General features: G+C 41.0%; 1 protein-coding gene across 1 annotated transcript in view; it reads left to right on the top strand.

The window, feature by feature from the left end:
* The window catches only part of LOC129325276 (myosin light chain kinase, smooth muscle-like), a 153,758-nt gene that overhangs the window by 40,036 nt on the left and 93,152 nt on the right, over positions 1 to 20,570 (top strand). The window contains exons 9-11 of the mRNA XM_054972928.1: positions 502 to 748; positions 13,517 to 13,597; positions 13,984 to 15,023. Coding sequence (XP_054828903.1) covers positions 502 to 748; positions 13,517 to 13,597; positions 13,984 to 15,023 — 1,368 coding nt within the window. The remainder of the gene's footprint in view (positions 1 to 501; positions 749 to 13,516; positions 13,598 to 13,983; positions 15,024 to 20,570) is intronic.

Raw genomic sequence — 20,570 nt, 5'->3', positions numbered from 1 at the left:
TCTAATACAGATTTGGAAGGAGATGGACTTTGAAAGCTTTGTGTCTGTCTTATACACTGTAAAAATATGCTCTACCTTCAGTGTATGCTGCCTTATCTCAATTATGGTAGAGCTATGGCTCAGTGGTAGAGTCCAACATTTGCATGTAGAAGGTCCCAAATTAAGGTCCCCAGAAAAAGGGTTCAGGTGGAAGGTGACATGAAAATACTCTACCTGAGGCCCTGGAGAGCCTCGGTCAGAACAGTCATGATAGATCAATGGTCTGATTCAGTATAAGGCAGCTTTATGTGTACTTCTTGGAAGAAATGAAGTGGTGTTTTCATTCAAATGGATCCATAGATTGGATGCACAAAAGACAGATCCGTCTGGTTTAGTGGGCACAGGTCGCATCATAGCACATACCCAGGAGGAAAGTAAGTAAACAAATATCAAGACTGAGCTAGTAATTCTAGAGTGAAGGAGTCTGTTATATTTTTATGTTTTTTAATGTTTATGTTTCAGAACCTCAGGATGGCATTCAGCCGTGGTTCATTAGCAAGCCAAGATCAGTGACAGCAGTTGTTGGGCAGAACATTCTTATTTCTTGTGCCGTTGCTGGAGATCCTTTTCCTACAGTTCACTGGTTCAGGGAGGGGCAGGAAGTGACCCCAGGAGTAGGCTGGGAATTTCTGCAGAATGAAGACATCTTCACTTTGATTATAAGGAATGTGCAGCCCCATCATGCTGGGCAGTATGAAATACAACTCAAGTATGTTGGTTCGATTTGCTTTTAATCGAATTTTACAGTCCTAAATATGATTTTTATGAAATATTACCATTATAATTATTCCTTTCAATTATTTGTCACTTTCACTCTGCACACACTATTTCTATCTTGTAAATTGGCCAAGGCTTCTTAAAGTGCATACACTGTGAGTCTCTCTACACAAGACGTCTGGCACGTGTTCTTCAAGCATCGAGTGATACAATGTTTCCTAGAAACTGTAGTTTTAAAAGAGTTGCTTGAGATCACTGTGGACAGGAAGGTTGAAAATACAAGCAAAATTAGGTTAGAAGCATTTTTCTAGCGTAGTTTATGGGCACAAACCTTTAGTCCCCCACCCCAGCTTCACTCTGGGTGGAATCTGCCACATCTTACAACATTTTTTATTTTTCAACAATTTTTTGATTTAACAAATTTATCAACAGTAAACAAAAGTAAACAAGTTTTAACAGTACAGGTAAATTGGTAAAACAAAAACAGAGAGAGAGAGAGAGAGAGAGAGAGAGAGAGAGAGAGAGAGAGAGAGAGAGATTTGAAGTGCCTACATGTAGCCTACAATAAAACGTACATATTTGGAGAACCAAAAGTTTCACACTATTAAGGTTACAATAAGAAAGGGTCTATTGGATATTTTTTGCTGGGACCAATGTCTTCTGTAATCAAATGATCTAGTACTGGAAGCCAGTCTTCCCAAAAGTCTGATTGTATCATTGGCGATTCAGAACAACAGATTTGATATGTTACCTTCTCCATGTAATACTGGTCCCAAACTTTGTTAAACCACAGGGGTAGTGTAGGGGGTCTAGGGTCCTTCCACCTCAAAGCGATGGCTGTTTTAGCTGCAGCTAAAAGCATAACCACCCTTTTCCTTATAATAGTGGGTATATCATAGCTTGACCATAAGTTAAGTAAAATTGTTTCAGGTTTAAAAGGAACTATAATACCCAACATTTGTTTGATAACAGTTGTTACATCGGACCAAAATTTGCTTATCAAAGGACATGTCCACCAACAGTGAATAAAGGACCCCACCTCACCACATCCTTTCCAACATTTGGGCGATATTATTTTATTGGCATAGTTAAGCTTCTGAGGAGTGATATACCAACGTGTCAAAAGTTTTTGAGATTGTGACTTTACAGAAATTAAATTAGTCTTAAATATCGGGGAGTTCCAAATGCTTGACCACTGTGCCTCAGAAAATTTAATATCGCAGTATGTTTCCCAAGCCAGTTGGTATGAATAAGGCTTGCTTTTTTGGGCTTTCAACATTATTTTGTAAATCTTTGATAGAAGACCCTTACTTCCACTGCCACCTGATTTCAGTATTTCTTCAAATTCAGTTATCTCACGCTTTAGGGAGCTTTGTATCTCAGGAGCAGCTACAAGGTGTTGAACCTGCAGGTATTGGAGCCAAGAAATCTTGGCTTGCAACCGTGCTTCAATCAGTTGTTTAGATAAGAGCTGCCCTCTTGAGGTTATATCGACAAACGTCGTAAGCTGTTTAGATTTCCATTCTGCAAAGGAGTCTTTACTGAGGGCAGGTATAAACCACTTTTGTCCTGTAAAACATGAAAAAGGAGAAAAGGACGGTGCTACTGAAGCCCTATTTTTGTCCCAAATCCCTAGTGCCGGAGCTAAAAGTAAGTGGTTTTTAATTGCCTTGGGACGTTCAGGTGCTGAGTTCCAAATGGTTTCCTGCATTGTTTTGGGTAGTGTGTAGTGCTGTTCAATAGCTTTCCAGTCAGCCTTAAAGTCAGACTGCAACATAAGGACCAGGTAAGTAAGTTGGGTAGCCTCATAATACAATCTAATATCAGGCATTCCTAACCCACCCTGTTTGGTGTGACTTCTCAGGGTAACAAAACTAATCCTAGGCTTTTTTCCTGCCCAAATAAATTTATTCAGCAGTTTCTGCCATCTTTCTAAGGTGTGTGGTTTAATAAAGATGGGTAGTGCTCGAAAATAAAATAGTATCTGTGGGAGTATTAAAGTTTTTATTAAGTTGATTTTTTCTAGCCAAGTTAGTTGTAGCCTTTTCCAGCTACTTAATGTTCTAGATAAAGAAATATAGAGCTCATTGAAATTCAAGTCCCATATTTCATTCAAATTTAATGGTATTTTTACACCAAGATAGGACCAATTGGATTTAATCCACTTATATTTGTAGTTTGTTTTAATGAACTGGGTAGTGTCTTGCTGTAAATTCATGGGGTATAGTTCAGACTTTAGGTGATTAATGGCCAAACCGGAGACCAATTTGAAGTCTGTTAAGCATTTTTCCACAGCTGGTAATGAGCTACTAGGGTCTGTTAAATACAACACTAGATCGTCTGCAAAGAGGCTAGTCTTATAGGTTTGTTTTCCAATCGTGATTCCTTTTATGTTGGGGTGTAATCTTATTGATGTTGCTAAGGGTTCTATGGCTAAGGCAAATAAAATAGGGGAAAGGGGGCAACCTTGTCTGGTACCTCTTCTAATTTGAAATTCTGATGAATAAGTACCATTGGCTCTTACTATGGCTTTAGGAGAGTCGTAAAGTGCTCTGATAGCTTGTAAAAAATACTTGCCAAATCCCATGTGCTCAAGTAAGCCTAATAAGTAAGGGACCTCCACCCTATCAAACGCTTTCTCCACGTCCAACGATAGTAGAAAAGCTGGTAGCTTTTTTAGGGTGCAATGGTTAATTAAATCTATGGTTTTTCTTATATTGTCAAAGAGATTTCTCGTGGGCATAAAGCCGGCCTGATCCAGATGTATATAATTAGTGATAAAGGAGGTTAGTCTTTTTGCTAGTATAGAAGTGAAAATTTTTTTGTCTTGGTTTAAAAGGGAAATTGGCCTATATGATTTGGGGTCAGTAGTGTCCTTGCCTTTTTTAGGTATCACAGTAATTTCTGCCTCCTTCCAGGATGGGGGGATCTTGCCTGACTTCAGTACAAAGTTGCAAGTATCTGTCAATGGGGTTAGAATCAGATCTATATATTTTTTGTAGAATTCTGGAGGGTAACCGTCCCTTCCAGGGGCTTTGTTATTTTTGAGCGATTTAATTGCCAATTTAACTTCTGATTCTGATATTGGTTGTTCCATGATTGATTTGTGTTCATCTGAAATGCTACTAACTAGGTTTCTATTAGATATATAATCTATTAACCTAGCAGGCTCTGGCGAGTCTGAGGTATATAAAGTCTGATAAAAATCTGCAAAAATATTTACTATTTCTTCAGATTTTGAATGCATTTGTCCTGCTTTATCTTTGATAGCCTTTATGGCGTATGTCATGGTTTTCTCTTTAACTTTTTTAATAAGGAGTTTAGTGGATTTAGGTGACCTGACCCAATATTTTTGCTTAACATAAAGTAATTTTTTCTGAATCTGAGCAGTTTCTAAGCTTTCTAGGGCTTTCCTTTCTAACGTTAACTGTTTATAAATCAGTTTGCTACAAGATTTCTTATGTTCCTGCTCCAAGCTTTTAATTTTGGCAACTATCTCGTTTCTAGTTTTCTCTCTTTGTTTTTTGTGATAGGAGGCTGCTGATATAATTTGCCCCCGAAGAACAGCTTTCATAGCGTCCCACACCAGTTCTTGGGAGACACCGCAAGCTGCATTTAGTTCAAAATATTGCTTTATATCTGAGGATATTTTTGAATAGATTTGTTTGTTGAATAAAAGTGAAGTATTTAATTTCCAATTTGTTTTCCTTTGCATTTTACACCCTAAACTGAAAACACATTCTGTCCAAGCATGATCAGACCATAGTTTCTCACCTATATCAGTTGAACAAACTAGATCACAGAGTTTAGGTGTCAAAAAAATATAGTCTATTCGTGTATATACGTTATGAACAGATGAGTAGTAAGTATAATCCCTTGTGCTTGGGTGTTGGATACGCCAAATGTCTTGTAAGCCTGCCTTATTTATTATACCTGATAGTTCAGAGATACCTGTCCTCCTAACTTGATGGCAGTGGTGTTTTCGGGTTTTGTCCAAATCATAATTCATAATAAAGTTGAAGTCCCCAGCAAGAACTATTTCTCCTTCTGCAAAAGAGTTTAAAAGTGTTAGGGTGTTGTCTATAAAGCTTATTTGGTCTTGATTTGGTGCATAAATTACAGCCAATGTTAGCAGCATATGATCTAAACTGCCCTTTAAAAATAAAAATCTGCCTTGTGGATCTATTTTTGATTCCTTTAAAGAAAAATTAGTTTCTTTTGAGAATAGTATAGCCACCCCTCTGGATTTTGATGACCCAGGGGATTGAAACTGCTGGTTAAACCAGCAAGTCTTAAAAACTGGCAGATTAGAGGTTTTCAGATGTGTTTCTTGAAGAAATAATATTGAAGGTTTCTGTCTTGTAAGGGCAGTTGATATTCTTTTAAGTTTGATTTTATTGTTTAGACCCCTACAATTCACCGAAATAATTTTATATTTCTGGTCACCCATTATCTATGTAAGAAGTCTAGCGATAGATCAATATTATTTTGGCTAGGGTGAAAATATAACAAAGTTCTTTTAGACCCTCTTAATTTTGGCCCCATCATCTTATAGTGCATAGCAAAAAATGTAGCTAAATCTGCCATCAGATCTCCCTGTGCTTTTGTTAGTCTAAACAAAGAGAACACCACTTGTATGTTCAATGGCCAGTTTTGAACTATGATTTCATAAATCAAATCCATTAACACACCAATACATTCCAACCAAGTCAAAACCTCAAATCCCCAGGACAATTTTCCAATTCCTTCCACCCCCTCCCTAATTCCATTCCCTCCCTCTGTTAATTCCCCCCCTCTCTCCCCTTTTCTATCCTTTACAGCAACAATTTTTACTAGATTGAAAATGAAAAAGATAAGACAAAAGAAAAAAGAAAAGTCAGCAACGGCTGACTGAAATAACATATGCCACCCTGATTTCCACCTTACAACAAGGTGAAAACAAAAGAGCTTTACAGCCCTAAACCAGGAGACAAAAAAGGAAAATAGGGGGGAGATTGCCTAGAGTCTGAATCCCAGCCTCCACTCCAACCTCTTTGTGATCATAAAGTTTGTCTTGTAACAAAGGCACCCTGGGTCTGCTGACTGCATGCGATTAGTTTTCAACGTTTGTCTTGCAAAGCAGAGCTGACTCTCTTCCAACTCTCAGTCTTTCTTGGTATCTTGGATTCTTCCTGTAGATCTTTCAAAGGTGGGTTATGCTCAGCAGTGAGGTTCAAAGTATTTAATAGAGCATGTCCTTCTTCCAAATCCTTAGCAACAATCAGATTTCCATCATGAAGCACTGAGAGCTTGGAAGTCGATCCAATCCACCTGTATTTCAAGTTAGCTTTTGCAAGTGCATTGGTAATTGGCTTTAGGTCTCTGCGCATTTTTAATATTTCTGATGGCAGATCAGGGAACACTTGAATTTCTTTGTTCTTGTAGAGCAAATATCCACGTCTGCGCGCCTCTCTTAGAATCTTTTCTTTTGATCGTAGGTCTCTAAAGATTACCAAAATATCTCTTGGCAGGCGTGATTTATTTGCTGCCCTAGATCCCAATCTAAAAGCAGCTTCGATGTTGGGAGCAACCCCTTCTTCCAGTTGGAGTACTTCTGCAAGCCAGGACATTATAAAAATAGGAAGCTCTGTATGTTCTTCCTCATTTTCAGGGAGACCCCTCATCTTCAGATTTCTAGCTTTAATTTTCATCTCCAAGTCGATTATTTTCACTGATAGTGCTTCTTCTATTTGCTGGGTTTGATTTAAATCTTTTTGCAGATTAATCCCTAGTTCAAGGGCTTTTTCAGCTGTTTGAGTAACAGCAGCTATAGTTTCACTAATGTCCTTGAGTTGCTTTGTAATGGGCTCTAGGCTGCTGTTTATCTTTTCATCTATTTTTTCAGAAATGGTGGCAATAATATTGCTTTCCAATATTTGGATAGCTTTTGAGAACTCTTGTTTTGTTAACCCCACCACACTGCTTTCCCCGTCGGCCATTTTAGCTCCGTTTTCTGCTGAAGATTTATTGCAGTTTTTGGCTTCTTCAGGGGCAAAAAAAGCTTTAACTGTGGCTGACTGCGCGTGGGGAGGCTTTGGCTTACCTGCCCCTGTCTTTCCCATCGTATCAGGATGCTTTTATGGCTTTGTTTTGAGGCTGGAAGCAGGCCGGGCCCAGAGCTCTAGAAAGGAGCAGCCACCATTTCCAAGCGTTGCTCCGCCCCCCGAATCTGCCACATCTTAAATAAAAGTTTTCAAAGATCGCTGAGGGAGAAGAACTTTGCGATCCCCCCCCTTACTCTGGGTGGAATTTGCCATATCTTAGGCCAATCAGGGGGTCAGGCACGGGTAATTTTCCAGAGCTGTCTTTTCAGTGCTCTTTACTCCCCAACTCTGAAATCAGACTGTAACACTCTCCCGGCTGGAACGGCCTTGACTAGTTAGCTGAAAGAACAACTTCCAGCCCAGGTGCATGGAGTTAGCAGAACTAAGTTCTGAGCTGTTCTTATTAACTCTTGATGCACCAGCACTCCACAGCATCACAGGCTCCTGTTGTGTTTTTGTTGTGTTTCCTGTTTTGTTCTTTTTGTTCTGTCACGTGCATGGACATCCTTATATTTTAAAACAGCCGTTCCTAGAACCAAGCATTTACAGTTTTGCAGGCCACATTTGTCTGCCTGTGTGTTCACTATCTTGTAGAATTTGAATTTATGCCTATACTTTAAAGGATACACTTGAAACATTGTGTCAACTGTAATGTTTTTGACTAGTTAAAAACATGTTTAGATTTCTTCCTCTAGGGCTGATCAAATATAAAACCATATTCCCTGGTATGGTCTTAATAAACATAGTTATACAACTACTGACTGATAATATCATTACACGGTATTTACTGAACTTGCACGTATTACCTTATATGGTTAATATTTTGGGCTTTATTAAATTTTGTTTAATCTACATAACTCTTTTGGCCTGGGAACTTTTTTAAAATAAATGATTGTCCATGCTACCTTTTTAGTCTTGTTCGAACAATTAAAAAATAGCATCATGGACAGCCTTATGGTATATATTTGACAGAAAGCAAGTCTTACTGTATTGATTGGGCTTTAGTGACAGGTATAGTATTGCTGCCATCCTAAATTCTTCTACCACCGTTTTACTACCCTTAGTTCTGTGTATTTTGGGTATAAGCTGTTTTTCTTCTTCTATGAGTCTTTCTACACAAGACATCTGACATATGTTCTTCATGTGTTGGGAGATTCAATGTTAGCTGGGAAGCACAATTTTATAAGACAGAGCCGTCAGAGATCGCTCTGGAGGGAATGGATTCTTTCACAGCCCTCCGCAGCCTCTGGTGTGCCAGACTGTCTCCCCTTCTGGTGCCTTTGGCCTGCCAAGGCTTGGTTAATTCAAAATTTTAACCAGCAAGGGCGGCAGGGGCAAAAGCTCCGGAAGGGGAAATAGTCCAGCACTCCAAAGGTGGTGGAGGGCTATGAGAGAATCTGGCCCCTCCAGGGTGATCTTCGGTGGCTCCATCACTTAAAACTATGCTTCCCAGATAACATTATGTCTCCTGGCACGTAACAAACAAGTGCCCAGGTGTCTCATGTAGAGATACTCTCTGTTATGTATTCAGAAAGCATGTTTCAAAATAGGGCTGGATTTACTATAGCTGATAGAGCAATTAAGCATGTTAAGTTTTCAATGAGTTGAGACTGGAACTTCATTCTGATATCAAACTAAACCACAGTTATAAATCATGGTTGAATAAACTTGGTTTACTGTGATGTCTGAATGCTGGCCACCTCACTGGCTGAGGTGAGGGCTGTAAATTAAAATTCTTAGCCTGAGTTGCATCCTGGCTTCTGAATCCTGGTATATAATAATTCTGATTAATTATTTAATCTGAATGCAGAAACTCTGGTTTAATCTCAGCTGTTTGCTACCACTGTTCCAAGCACTGCTGCAACTACAAAGCAGCAAAAACACCTTGTCTTGCCCTTTGACTACAGTTGGCTCTCACGAGCAGCAGATGAACTGGAATTTCCAGCAGACTGGTTATTTGATTGCCTCCTGCATTCATTGTGGTTAGTTTCTTAAACAGCCATTTAAAATAAGCACCGTTAATCATGATGTCTGAATGCAGCCTGGGTCTGGTTTTTGGATGATAGGAAGACTTGGTTGGGGTTTGGTTTCAGCATTTTGGGATTAATATTGACGCCCAAAAAGAAAAGACAGCCCTTGTAGGTGGTCATAAGGAATGGTCTTGGTGGACTGAATCTATCCACCTCAGTAGTTACTCTGGTGAACCAATTACTGGCTGATGAAGGTCGAAATTTCAGTAGCTGACATGGATGCTAGAAACATGAGTGACCATAGGTGCTTGACAATTCACAGAACCTTGCTTTAACTTCTGAAAACTGATAGTTATGTGAAACTTGAGCGTGCTCAAAAATAATTTTGCATGCCTTGCAGAATGCCTCTCAGTTTTAAACATGTGTTACTTGAATGTCCATATTTTTTAAAACTAAATTATTTTCTCTGAACTCAATTGGTGATGTATGACAGTATGTATCACTTTGATGAGGAAGTGGAACAAATGTGATTATAACAGAGCTTGGATGTAGCTGGTGGATTGTGTGTTGTGCTCAGGGTGGTAACCGGTGGCATTAGATATATGTAATGGTGTTTTTATTAATAAGATGGTGCTGATGTGTCCATCATGTAGTTGTATTGTGGTGTCCGGAAAATTGATCTGTTGTGTCAGTTTGTCTAGGCTCAGGGCCAAACTGCTTGTTACATTTTTTTGTAGCATGTATGGTCTGGGTTCCCCTAATCTAACATCTGATGATCAATGTCAAGTTGGGAACCCAGATGCATTAGGCCTCAGGATAAGAGTAGAGTGGAATATGTTGAACTCTGCTGGAATTGCTTAAGCACAGTTCCTGTGCAAATGCCATTGATAAATTTCAAGTGGAGGAGAGGTGTTTGAAGACAGAAGCTGAGGAATTGCTGCTCCAGTTACCCATGAATATGTCCTCCCTGGCAACTGGTGAGGGACAGGCGAGGATTTATTAGAAGTTGGGGGATACTCACTGGTGATGTAATAACATTGCTGGTGATGTGCTGATGTCACATCAGGAAGTGATATTATCAACATCACCAGGGCTGTAAGCAGGGCCAGATCTAGGTTGCCCGGCGCCCAGGACAACCCAAGTCCGGATGCCCTCTCGCGTGCTCCCGGCGCTGCGTGACGACATCACAAAGTTGCGTCATCACGCAGGGCGGGCATACCGCCAGTGGAGCGGTGGCAGTTCCGGCGGCTGGGAGGCCGCCCGTGCCACTTGCCTGCACTACTGAGGGGGCGGCCGGCTTGCCGTGGTCCCTGTCCTGCTGGGCAGGCAAATGGTGCAGACGGCCTCCCAGCCCTCTGTGCCACTCGCTTGCCCAGCAGGACGGGGAGCATGCGGCAAGCCAGTCGCGCCCTCAGCTGGGCTGGGAGGCCGCCTGCGCCATTCGCGTGCCCCGCAGGACAGGGAGTTTGTGGCAAGCTGGCTGCCCCCTCAGCCAGGCAGGCGAATGGCATGGGCGGCCTTCCAGCCCTCTGTGCCATTCGCCTGCCCGGCTGAGGGGGCAGCCAGCTTGCCGCATGCTCCCTGTCCTGCTGGGCAGGCGAATGGCATGGACGACCACTCAGCCACCCGCGCTGCCGCCAGCGCGCTCCCGGCAGTTGGCAGCTGCGCCCAGCGCCCCCTCTTTGGAGGCGCCAGGGGCAGACTACCCCCCTGCCCCCCCTCGATCCAGCCCTGGCTGTAAGAACTGGTATTTGAGCAAAACTCTATGGGTTTTGCCCAAATGTGTGTGTTTCACCTGGCAACGTGTTGCTGTCCCTTCTGGGCACACAGGAAGTGATGCCAGTGTATTCTGGCAAGGGCCCACACTGCCCAGTAAGCCCACCAGTTTCTCCCTCTTTTTTTCCTCCTACTTGGCAGCTGAGTAGCAGCTAAAAGCTCTGGCTGGGCATGGGGAATCACATGCCCCCAGTGGGAGCCTGGTGACCCTGGTGTCAGGATTGTATTTTGTGGAGGATTGTCAATGGATTGTAGTTGTGGAGGATTGTCAGTGGACTGTAGAATCTCACAAATCTGGGATGTTGGTGGTATAGGAACTGAGGAAAGAGACAGAAATTTCTACCTAGATTATGCCATAATAATTGAAGCAATGGGATAGCAGAGGTTGCCAGGTCTGTTTATTTTAGATAATCTATATATGATGCCTGAAATAGACTTGGTTTCTGAACATGTCTCTTGGGGCATATCCACATAGGCTTGTTCCTGTATATATGTGAAATATGTATTCATTAGTTAGTACTATATCTCATTTGTTCTGGTGTTTTTCAGTAGGGTCTGAGGATAGTGTCCTGTCAAATGTGTTATTGGAGAGCTGTTTCTAAGCTACGTGTATACAGTAAAACTTGTTCATAATCACAACAGTGTCTTCTTTTCTTATAATGTGATTATCATCGTTTTTAAGGCTGTTTATTGCATCCAGATACGGACTGGCCATTTAACTTACAAGGAAAGTTCCTAGTAGGCCACTGTCCTAGAGGCCTGTTGGCAACCAGGAGGAAGCAGAGCCAAGCCCCAGGAGGTCTGTCAAGGCTGCAGAGGATATTCAGCTCAGACATGGTCAGTGGAATCAATGAGCATCACCTCCAGTGCCTCCTCCTGCACCACCACCAATTGGCAATGGGTGAGCCCATTGTTGGTGAAGTTGGTCAGGTCTGAGTTACGTGGTTCCTGCATTGCTGGCTTGTGGCACTGCAGTAACCATTCAACCTCACTTGCTTTTAACTTCCAGTCCATGCCTGATTGCATCCGATTCTGCGTGTAGAGTTCTTGATGTATGCCTTAACCAAACTTAGTCTGAGAATCATAGTGTAAGCTGCTTTAGACTTCTTGGAGGAGAAGCAGGATATAACTAGATCAAGATAGGAGAGTGGAGCGATTACAGAAGCTGAATGATAATAGCCGGCTATTATCATTTGGAGAGTGGGGTGATTACAGAAGCCAAATGATAATAGCTGGCTATTACCATTTGGCTTCTGTAATCACTCCACTCTCCAAGATACAAGGACAGATGGACTCACATTCTAGCTGTATCTGAAGAAGTGAGCTGTGGCTCAGGAAATCTCATACCCTACCACAAATTTTATTAGTTTTATAGGTGCTACTGGACTCTTGCTGTTTTCTAAAGGATATAACTATAATACATAAATTAAACTGAGGTTCAGAGGTATGCTCTTCAGCCTAATAATAGTTAATGCAAACCTGTATACCCAATAACTTGTTATCCAAGTTGAATGTCCTGGCCCTTCAGTTTATGGAAGTTATATTCCAGTATAATCACTGTCATGGTGGCTTGGAAGAAAATATGGGTTTAACAGGATCCCTCAGGTTAAATCATCTATGTGTGTGGGGTTTTTAAAAAAGGGATTTATGTTCCCTTTTATGTTATGTTTATAAATTAAAATTAAAATTCATTAAAATAGAGTTCCTGTTTCTTATGACACACAATTTCAGATGTTGCCATCTTCCTCTAACCCATTATGTGGGCTGAGCATAGAACACTGTGGTTCAATTTAAGGATAAAATTAAATGACCTTCTGGTTTCTTTTAGTCCTATATCTCTGTTTTAATGATGGATTGAAATCCCAGCCATTTTTGAAAGTGGGACAGGACTCTTTAAAAAGGAATACCTCAGGAGATTCACATGTTCCTATTTCTACATCCAATGTCCTGAGAATGTTTCCAGAGATATAAATCTTTTAAAATTAAAAATGAAATCCTTCTATTCTAGTCATGAGGTTGAGCTTAAACTGGGAAACACTGGAAAATCCATCCTCTGATAAAATGTCTCCTCCTCCTTTACTGTTGGCAAAGCATCAAGTCATCTTTTAAAATGAAGAACTCCTTAGAATGTGGTAGCAATGTTTATATAATTGCCCAAAGCCATGAAATCTGGCTGTATGTGTGTGTGTGTTTGTCATCTCTGAGGGGAGGATGAACCATTCGAAGATGCATCTGCTGCGAAGGATAACATGGTGGGGGCAGAAAGAGGGGAAAGTATTTTAATTACTTATTTTAATGGGAGTCATTTCCAAAAGGCATCTCTGGCATTCCTCTGCAAAAGGAAGAATAAGTGCTCAGCACCATATATGGTGACACTTTTATGTATTTTTTTTTAATATAAACATGTACAGGCTGAAACAATCCATGAGGATTGATTGCACTGTTTGGCAAGGAAACGGAAAGAGGGAGCAGGAGAGGAGGAAAGAGACCCTGCTTTTAATATCTCAGCATTAGGAAAGTTAAAAGCTTGGACTTATATAAACAAACACTGGGACAGTGTTGGGAAGATTTTAAACACTGAAAGCAGCTTTCCCCCTCTGCTTGGATTTTCAGATTCTTAGATTTGTTTTTCTTCAGTTTACATCTTTAGGAGGGCTTTTCTTTCCTTTTATATGAAGTATGTTAGCCGTGTCTGTATGTTTTTCACAGACTATACGAATTACCCCAAAACAGGAAGAAAATCTTTGCAGGGGGGAATATTTTTTCCTCTTTAGCCAATGATAAGCAAAGCATTTATCTTCTGTGACTCAGTGATAGAACATGACTTTTAGAGTATGTGTGTGATATCCTTTTTCATTTGCTATTTGTTCAGTTTCCAGCAAACAGACAGACAAAATCAGAATAAGGGGATTTTTGGTCTAACTGTTTCAGGAACCCAGTTGGAGAATGCAGCTGTCAGGTATCTTTGATGCTGAGAGAAACTGCCGTTGCCAGCGGAGAAATATTCAGAGAGTAAGTACAGTTCCCAGGAACTTACATGGGTGGGTGCTATTTTTTGCTCAGCTAATTCTCTTCCCTTCTAGACCTTGATTGGCTGCAGTTCAGCCTAATCCCAAATGTGATCCAACAAATTGTTTTCATCATATGGCTGAAGCATAGAGTACCAAGCGAGTGTGGAGAAGATAGGGGTTTTTTTGTTTGTACCCTTATATGGTTCCTGAAGTCATCACTGATGCAATAAACTAATGGAGCGTGCTCTTTCAGTCAACCTTCCTTTCTGTAAACATATTTTGTTCTGGCTCTGAGGTGGTTCCTGGATATTTTAAACCAGCTCTGTGCTCTCTCTCTTTCTCTCCCCCTTCCCCCCCCCCGCACACCCAACCCTTCTCTGCTTGCAGTGGAAGGCAGACAGAACGAAGAGATGCTAATGATCATGATACACTAACATCCAGGAGCATTGGTAGCTTCAGAAGAAGTACTGGTGAAGCCCAGCAAGTTGAGGAGGAGCAGGAGGACGTCCGAGGGGTTCTCAAAAGGCGAGTGGAAACTCGAGAAAGCACAGAGGAAAAACTGAGGCAACAGGAGGCCGAACAGATTGACTTCCGTGACATTTTGGCAAAGAAAGTCAGCACCAAAAGCTTTTCTGAGGAGGAGCTGAAGGAAATTCCAGCTGAACAAATGGACTTCCGTGCTAACCTGCAGCGGCAGGTCAAACCCAAGACCTTGTCGGAAGAGGACAGGAAAGTCCATAGTCCTCAGCAGGTGGACTTCCGTGCAGTGTTGGCTAAGAAGGGCACACCCAAACCACCTGTTTCAGAAAAGGCACCAGCCTCTAAGCCAGCCACCCCTGATTTTAGATCTGTGCTTGGTGCAAAGAAAAAGGCACCAACTGAAAATGGTGGTCCCAGTGCTCAAGGCCAGATTACCAATTCCAACTTGGAAGTCGAGAAACCGAGCACCAAACCCAAAGTACCAGATTCCAGTGCCAATGCTAAGGTACCTCCAGTGTCCAAGGCACCGGATAACAATACCACAACGACCAGAACACCACATTCGAGCACAACTTCAGAAACCAAGAATGTCAGCTCAAAATCTAAAACGCAGCATGTTGGCACCAACTCTGATGCCCAGACTGCCAATACCAGTTCTGAAGGACTGAATTCCAAATTGGTGGAGAAGGAGGATCAGAATGATATCAACTGTGAAGATTGCCCAATAGTAGATGGAGGGATAATTGAAGAAAAGGTAGAGGATAACAAAGCAGAGTCCAAGAGAACAGCACCATCTTTTACAGAAAAGCTGCAGGATATCCGTGTAACAGAGGGTGAGAAATTATTCTTGCAGTGTCGGGTTTCCTCAGATCCACTCGCTGCTGTCACCTGGACTCTGGATGGGAAAGTCATCAAATCATCAAAGTTTATTGTCCTCTCCCAAGAAGGTAAATTGCCAGAACAGCAGGTCAACATCATGGCATGCTGCTGTTTATAGCCTATTTCTTTATTTCATTTTTAAATTGTTACATATATGTGAAATCACTGTATTTCATTTTAGTAGAATTTCTGGAGTTGTTTCCAACTGTGTCTGCAGTTGCAATTCAGGTGGCAAGTGACGGTATTACTGAGCATTCTTTCTGAAGTCTTGCTTCTCACAAATGGCAGATGTATATTTTAGTAAGGTTGCATCACATTAGGTTGTTGCTAAAATTCACTTTAATGTTGGCTGAAAGTCTGAAATCAAGATCTAGATCAAGCAAGGATTTAAGTGTGATCTATTCAATAGAAGTGAATTTTTGCTTAGATATCACTTTTGGTACCCAGAGTCCAAGTATAAACAAGAGCTAGACCCAGAGTCCCAGATAAATAAAATTTTTAGAATGGCTCCTGCTGAGTGTTCCAAATATGTAAGCAGAGAAAGAAAACAGAGGGGGTAGGAGGAGTGGGATTATAGGGTTAGGGAAATGCATTAGAACCCTAGTCCAGTTAAGAATCCTCAGAGATCACTTAGCAACGTAATATACTCTGCTCAGATGTTTTAATTTCCAGCACTGTTGATGATCATGTTGCCTTGCAGATTTGTCCAGTATTTCAAGGTGTGTGTAAGATTCAGTCACACCTGACAAATTACATTCTCATACACTATCAACGTGTTAGAATTCACAATGTGCCTTTTGAAAGGGACACTCAGTGAACTCATAGTCAGTGATGGCCTACAGACTATGTCATACTGCTCTATAGACCAAAGCAAGACCCTTGTACCAAATGTTCCTACCAGTTTAGCCCATGCAGATAAACAGTGAAAACTGTGCCAAATTCAGTGAAGGAAGGAAAATAGTGCCAGAGATGTCTGGAGTGGATTAATTAGATTTGTCAAATCAGAATGCCTTGGGTAATCAAGCCATGCAATACATTACAGGAGAAACTTTTTAAAAAATGGGGGAACCCCCCCCCCCCGCCATAGTCTCAGTTCAATCTGGGCTAATTAGAATGTAGTCCTGGAACTCAGGTTTAATACATTGGTTCAGCTGAGGTGTGGGTAGTGGTGGCAGACTTGAAAGAATGACACTCATTTTTAAAAATTATATGATGTATGTCTCTGAAAAGATGTATACTGTAGTTCCTTTTTCCACAGAGAAGTGGGGCAGAGTTTCAAGGTCAGAGGGAGCAAGCTTGGTCCTGGGATTTCCATTCCAGAATTTTACAGCTAGGTTTACTGCTTAGCTGTGTTTCCCAAATTGCGCAACATAGGCCTTGCTGAACCAAGTGGTGTATGAGATGGTGACAACAAGAACACTAGGGGTTGAGTCTACACTAATTTTTCTAGAAGCATGAGGATTTCTGCTTACAGAGTTGTTGCAACTACTTTATTGAATGGTTATCAATCATGTAAGAGTCCACTTATCTTTGAATGAAGTTTAGGAACTAGTCAGGGATACATGACAGTGAGCTTATTCTTATATTAACTATTCTTAACATAATGATATTTCTTTAAATATAGTTTCTTTTTATACTCTGTGTTTATATTGGTTTGGATTCTGACTAAACTGTATACAGAAGCATGTTTTCCTTCTCCTAATGCAGCTCCCACAATGGCCCCTGAAATGCTTCTCCTGGTAGATAGGGGATCCCCCTGGAAGCAACATGTAAGGGAGAGTTGGAGAATGCCATAGGAAGGGGGAATTGCCCACCCTGTTGTGTGTGTGGATTTTTTTGATGTTGTCTATCATCTAAAAAGTTTTCTTTTTTCTTTTTTATTTTAAATACAAATATTTACTTATTACTGGGAAAACTTGTTTTTTTTTTAATCTAAAAAGTTTTCCAAAAACATTTTTTCTAAGATGTCTTATATTATTTAAAAACAACAACAGTGGGTTGGATCCAAAATAATTTTTTCACTAACGGAGTAAATTCCTACCACTCTTGTATTCCTGCTGCAGACTTCCAATTTGCCTTTTGTGCTGTTCCTGACGGTCCCCTGTCCCCAACAAGCAGCAGTTTGAGAAGTTCGGTGAGCTGCAGTGAGGTTGGGGTGGGGAGAAGGAGCGTTCTGTTCCACTGACATAAACAGCAGATACCAAAACTGTAGACGATAAACGTGCCAGAAACTAGCCCTAAAAGACAAAAACAAGCAGCAACTTAATTAAAAGTTTATACACTAAAACCATTGTAAACTGGAACCTAAAGTTCAATAAAGTGTTAGGTGAACTTTTTTTTAGAGATAGTGTGGAATAACAGCAGTGCTACAACCAAAAAGGCCCTATCAACCTGCCTATCTCTTCTAGGCAGGAAATCTAGAGAAAAGCCTCTAAAGATGACCTCAATAACAGGCAAGTATGAATGAGACTAGGCAGTCCCTTGGGTGATCATGGTTCCAAGGCATTAGGGCTTTAATTCACTGGGGGAGGAGAGATCCCCTTCCCACCTATAGTGCAGAGCCAGTGTGGTGAGGTCGTTAGAGTGTTGGACAGCATCTGGGAGAAGCTGGTTTGAATCCCAGCTTTGCCATGGAAGCTCATTCAGTGACCTTGGGCCAGTCACACACTTACAGCTTAACCCACCTCATAGAATTGTCATGAGGATAAAATGAAAGAAGGGACAATGATGTAAGTTGCTTTGGGTCACCATTAGGGAGAAAGACGGTGTATAAATTAAGTAAATAAATAAAAATATTTCCTCTGCTCCATCTCGGTTTCCTGTAGCCTTCCCTCCCCCAGTCACCGTCTTCCTGATCTTTCTTTCCCGTTCCCTCACCCAACTCCCCACCTGTTTTTTCTTCCTCTTGGCTGCTCCTCCCCCTTGCAGTCCCTATGGTTACTTCTTCCCCTTTGATCCTTTTCCTACTCCTGCTTCTTCCCTAGTCATCCCCTTCCATTGGTGGACACCCATTTTCTTGCTGTAGTTCAACCCTGTGTGTTGGGTGATGCCAAAAGGAAGTGACTGGTTCAAGGTTATCCAATGAGTTCAGTTTTCTCCAAATTATGTCTGTATGTGCCACTGATAAGGCAGTGTTCAGAGCCCCAGATTCTGGACCCCCCCCCCCCCTTGGCTATGAAGCTTACTGATCAGTCATTCTCTGTTGACCTCACCTATGGCAGTGTTGTTTTACACTACCCTGAACTCTTTGGAGAAAAGGTAGGATAAAAAAATTATTTATTTTATTTTATTTTATTTGAAATGCAGCAAGCCTTTCTTTATCATAGCTGGTATACCAGTCTTAAGCTTTTGAAAAGTACTTCATTCCACTGAGGACACCTAGTATCCAAAGTGAGGGCCTGTTCCAACTTTTTATCATTGCACATTGGTTTATCCATAACATTTTATTCTCTAGTCAGTCAATTTTCCTTTATTAATATATTTTCCTTAGCCCTTGTTATTGCTGAACTAGTCAACCTGTATCTGGGTTGTACCATCTCAGACTTCAGGTACGGGCTGTCGTGAATGATATTCTTCCAGACAACAAAATCTCATGTACATGGTAAACAAGGTGTTGTAGAGAAAGCTTTTGTGCTATAGATTCAATCAGGTTAGACTCTAACTCCATTCTAAGGTAGTAATAGGCTGAGCCTCATTTATTATCTTAGTGAGAACTAGGTCTTTGATTTTGGTCTGCAACCATTCTTTGCATTCCAGTGCAGCCCTAATGTGTCATGGAACAACTCAGTAGCACTAATACTGTCATATATGTGTACCAAACCATGTAAATCAGTCATGCAGTTGTTTCCATGTATGTTATTGCTTGGTAATACACACAATACATGGAATGGATCAGCTGCATGTTACTTGAGCGCCCATTCTGAGGTGAGTCAATGTACTGTAAGATGCAGCTTTGCTCATCTGAGCAAAGCCTTCTGAGGGCGCCACCCTGTAAACAGGTAAGATTGATAACTGCCCACACATATGCTATCTCTTTTGTGGCTCCGACTTTGTGGTATGACTTGTCTGAGGGGTTAGTAGAAAAGCCCCCTCACTTTCATCATTTTGCAGAATATGCGAAACAGAAATGTTCAGCAGGCTGTTTTTGTAAAGGGATTAGAACTCTAGTATAATGGAATATCTCAGGAGGTCACTTTAGGATTGCAGTCTATTGCAATGTTTATTATATGTATAATTTTGCTTGCACTGCATCTTCTACCTTTGTAACCCACTTTCTGCTTTATGGTATGTCATGCTATGATATTCCCTCATCCTTAATCAACAGAAATGGCACCAAAGGCATTTTTAAAATTCCAAAAATAACTGCTTAGTTTATTTACTTTAGAGGGGAAAGGTTGAGTGAAATAAGGGGGTGAAAATTTCTGAGGCAAAATCAGAACATGAATAAACTTTAGTTCGTATGTTCTTCACAGATAAATAAAGTCTTCTGATTTGAGGCTTTGGCTCCCTTGATTTCAAGCACTCAAGTATACTTTCTTTTAGTATTCTTTTTCTCTTATGGAGTTAGGAATGCAGGTACCCACTTTCTAGTACCTCAGTCCCCTTTTCTTCATGCACCAGTGGTTTCCTTCAGTCGTTAACTGAATCTGAAGGTCTCCACGGGCTGTTTCCAACCATACCCGACCAGGGATTTCTTCACTCTCCAGAGCTACCTCCCTGTTTGACTGAGTAGGGAAAATCTCTTTTCCTTAGAAGATCTATCCCCTTTCTTTGGCCCATTTGGGAGTCTGCGCCTGCTTCCCAAACTTCCTTGCCAACTTTCCCGAGTTCTCCTGCTAGTGTTAAAACTACTCTCTGTTAGGATTCTGATTCCCAATTCTTCACACTGGATCTCTCTGTTAGGACTAAAAAACAGACCCTCCTCTTTCCAGCTCATGCTATCCAATCAGATGCCTTGGAGTAGCCTGCCACTCAAAGCTCTCTTATTCTGTGAGGGATTAACTCTTTAACAGTCCTGCAGCTGTGTGTGTACAGCACTTCCAGGCTTTGTAAAATCTGCAGTTCATCACACACGGCTTAGAAAGTGTTTTTGTTTTGTGTTGTTTCCAGTTCTGTAATTCTAGTCCTGTTCCATTGTTTATTGGATATCTTACATTGTCTGGTTCAATTGCTTTCTATATTTTACAACCTACCTTGAGTCTCAGTGAGAAAGACAGGCTATAAATGAAGTAAAGAAATACATTTAGGAAGATGGAGTGTAAATATCCTTGATCTACTTTGTAGCCTGCAACTTCACTTTCACAGCTCATAAAGTTGGCAATAAATCATCTACATAAACTTATGCTCTTTCAATAAATAATTTGGGCCATCCCTGTTCTCTGGCAGGCTATATTGTTTTTATATGCCTTTGGTATGTTGCTTTTTTAAACCTTTTTTTTCATTGATTTTAAACAAACTTTAAGATGACTGTCCTGGTGTGACTGTTATAAAAAGTCTGCTGTTGTTAGTCCTTGTTTTTACAGAGCATATGCATTATAATTTACATAGATAGGTTGATGGGACATCAATCTTATTCTATTCTGACAGACATCCATCTTTTCAAAAACCATCTGGTT

The sequence above is a fragment of the Eublepharis macularius genome, chromosome 2, assembly GCF_028583425.1.
Source record: "Eublepharis macularius isolate TG4126 chromosome 2, MPM_Emac_v1.0, whole genome shotgun sequence".
NCBI lineage: Eukaryota > Metazoa > Chordata > Lepidosauria > Squamata > Eublepharidae > Eublepharis > Eublepharis macularius.
This window is presented reverse-complemented; position numbering and strand designations above follow the sequence as displayed.